Below are 3,255 nucleotides of genomic sequence, written 5' to 3' on the forward strand. Positions count from 1 at the left end.
TTAATTTTTCTGTTGACCCACGATGGAGGAAACAACATCAAACCTACAATTAAAGTATTTTAGAAGAAGATAATTACTGGACAAAACAATGATTTTTCTAAGTCATTATTTATTTTTAATTCTGTTTCATATTAGTAAAGAGTGTGTGTTGGAGGCAGGGAGGGGCGGTCCATCTCAAAAACTGGAATATTGTGAAAACAGTTTGGGGGGTGGTCATATTTCAGAACTCATTACAAATAAACTACACTGTTTCAAGCATTTTGTTTTTTTTTATTTAGATAATTACAGCATACAGCTCCAAAAAATGCATTTCAAAATATTAGAATATTTCATTTAAAGTTTTAGTAACCCACTTTTTACCATAAATCTAGTTCAGTACACACAAGCACAATCATGGGGAAGACTGACAGTTGTCCAGAAGACACTCGTTGACACCCTCCACAATGACGGTAAGCCACAGATGGTCCCTTGCTGAAAGGCCTAACAATGAATGTTTGTTCCTCCAGTTGCTTGTTTTGTTGGTACCTGGCTGGCAAGATTTCATACACAAAGACATGTCAGGAAAAGCTGAAGCGGTTGGAGAATTCCCCTATTGCTGAGGCGCTCCGAATGAGGACAGGACAGTATCCCTCATCGTCAGTACCACACTTTTGTTTTTATTGTTTGTTTTTTTGTTTGTTTTTAAACTTCCTTAAGGCTGTTTTTATGTATTGTGTGGTTACAATTTATCTTTTCTCATTTATGGTCACTCTGATCAGTCGAGCAACAATTCTTTTTGTTCTCTTCCTCAGTTTCCAAAGGTCTCAGTCAGAGCCAAGCAGCTCAGACAGCCAGTCAGGCGAGTTGGTGTTTCAGCCAACAGAATCACAAAGCCAAACACCAGATCTCTCCAGGGATTATGGATACGGGTACAATGACGAGTCACCGATGCAGATTGAGAGACCAGATGACTTCAGCGGTCCAGGTACCACAGAGCACCTGTGTGAGCTTTTGTTTAATTTATATATGTGTGTGTGTGTGTGTGTGTGTGTATATATACGCCCAGCGAGGATGAAACTGTACGAATGTAGCATCTGTTCTCATTAAAATAAAATAAAAAAACAGGCTACATGGTCTTACAGATCGAAATTATCTAAACCTTGTATGGTTCTGTTGAAGTCAGATTTTATATTAACCGCTCAACACATTTGATGTCATCATATGAGGGATTTCCCCAATTCTAAGTAACACAATTAAATAAGTAAAATTCTTAAAAGTATGTGTGTAAATGGTGAGCTAGATATGCTCTTCTTCAGATGTAATGCAGAATTTTGTAAATTTATTAAGATGATTTCCACTGTAAACACAGCAGCATAGTTTGTTTATTTTTAGCTTGTCAAAAATAATAATAATCCAAAGTGCTTCTTTTGATGATGAAAACAGCAAGTGGAAGCTCTAGGGGGTTTGTAAGGTTAGACCTTACTTGTGTGAAGCAACATGAGGCAGCTTTGTTGTGATTTGGCGCTATATAAATTAAATAAATTGAATTTATATTGAATTGAGGAACAATAGATGAACCTTATAACTTTCTGATTCAGCTTTTATGCACTATTTCTTGTATAGTTGCACACAATGGGACAGCCATGAAAAATGGATCATAATGAGGAAATTGATAAATCTTTATATAATCTGACATTTCATTTTTTTTTGTGGAAATATCCATGAGGGCAAGCTTCTATAATACCCGCTGTCAAGCATCTCCCTCATCTGTCATCCTCATCAGCTTCTTACCCACCGTATGTTGAAGAGGAGGTGCCCAAAAAGAAGACCATCCTTTATGAGGACCTTCGGCAGAAGAACCGAGAGAACTACGAGGGTGATCCTTAACCAGAGGGCTGACACACACCTCAGAACCCTGCCTGAGAAAGTCTCAGAAAGACCTAAGAAAGAAGGTAAAGTGTCACCGCAGAGATCTATAAACCGCCTGGCACTTAATAAAATGTTAATTATGTCTTCCTCTCTTCTAGAGAAGAAGAATATCTACGGAGACGCGTGGGAGGAGTGATTGTGGCTAACCTTAAGGTTGTATTACTGATGCTTCAGGAAGCTGTAGACAACTCTGTGCTGATTTAGCCTCAAGTTATCAACAGGAAATTGTAATGGTCTGTGTGAGTGAGTTAATAAAACTTTGTTGTGGTTTTCTGTGTGATGATGTTGGTTTTATTTATTTATTTTTTTACAGCCTTTTCTATCATCAACCAAAGGAAAATTAAGGGATAGTCACTTTTTATGTACACTTTTCACCAGCCATATTAAAACATTAACAATCATGCCTCTGTGTCTCTACTCACCTTTGACAATTGTTTTGTTTCTGAGAAATTTTTTTTTTTATTGGAAAATTTTTGTTTAGATAGAAATATTGAGACTCAGTGGGACAATTGTACAGGGAAATAAAAATTCACAGTGTGCTCAAATGGCATCTAAATAACACCAACAACCTACTTGGTAATCTTTGGAATGTCAGTGGTTCAACAATGTCTGAGAAAATGTGGAGAGCACAGGATAATTGTGGAGTCCTCCTGTCTCTGCGCAACATTTGGTCAGCTTGAAAATCAAATTCCTTTACCTTTTGCCAAAATGAATTATTTAGGGGCAATTTTGGTGGTCAACCATCTTAAAGCAGGTAGAGGAGCGGATAAGGAGCTGGCCCACCAAGATGTAGACCTGGGTTTGAATCCTGTTCATCCTACCTGTCTCAGTCCACTCAGCTGTAAATGTGTACCGGCCTTGGCTAGAAAGGTAACCTGCATCAGACTGTTGTCCTGTCCTGTGCAAACCATGGACTCTGATCCGCTTGATACTATGGAATCTGGTGATAAACACCAGCAGGGATCAGGGGCTACATAGGACTTATTTCTAAAATATTTTGGGGTCAACCATCATTCACATGTCCAGTTGTGTAGAAATCAGCAACAGGACCAAGGAGAGTAGGACAGGAATGGACAGACAGATGCTATCTTGATCCTAGTGATTGACCTTTTGTAAATTTGGTGTCGAGGCAATTCCAAAATCCATCTACATACAGTAGTGTTCAGAATAATAGTAGTGCTATGTGACTAAAAAGATTAATCCAGGTTTTGAGTATATTTCTTATTGTTACATGGGAAACAAGGTACCAGTAGATTCTCACAAATCCAACAAGACCAAGCATTCATGATATGCACACTCTTAAGGCTATGAAATTGGGCTATTAGTTAAAAAAAAAGTAGAAAAGGG

The 3,255-nt window shown here is 38.0% G+C and overlaps 1 protein-coding gene across 1 annotated transcript; it reads left to right on the forward strand.

Annotated features, from left to right (window-relative positions):
* Positions 1-486: 486 nt before the first annotated feature.
* Positions 487-2,185, forward strand: LOC117526619 (OCIA domain-containing protein 1-like). The gene is made up of 4 exons (XM_034188674.1): positions 487-635; positions 792-964; positions 1,763-1,931; positions 2,007-2,185. Exons 1-3 carry the CDS (start codon positions 487-489, stop codon positions 1,864-1,866), a joined length of 426 nt encoding a protein of 141 aa, XP_034044565.1. The 3' UTR covers positions 1,867-1,931; positions 2,007-2,185.
* Positions 2,186-3,255: the final 1,070 nt, after the last annotated feature.

Source organism: Thalassophryne amazonica, chromosome 15 (genome assembly GCF_902500255.1).
Source record: "Thalassophryne amazonica chromosome 15, fThaAma1.1, whole genome shotgun sequence".
Classification (NCBI taxonomy): domain Eukaryota; kingdom Metazoa; phylum Chordata; class Actinopteri; order Batrachoidiformes; family Batrachoididae; genus Thalassophryne; species Thalassophryne amazonica.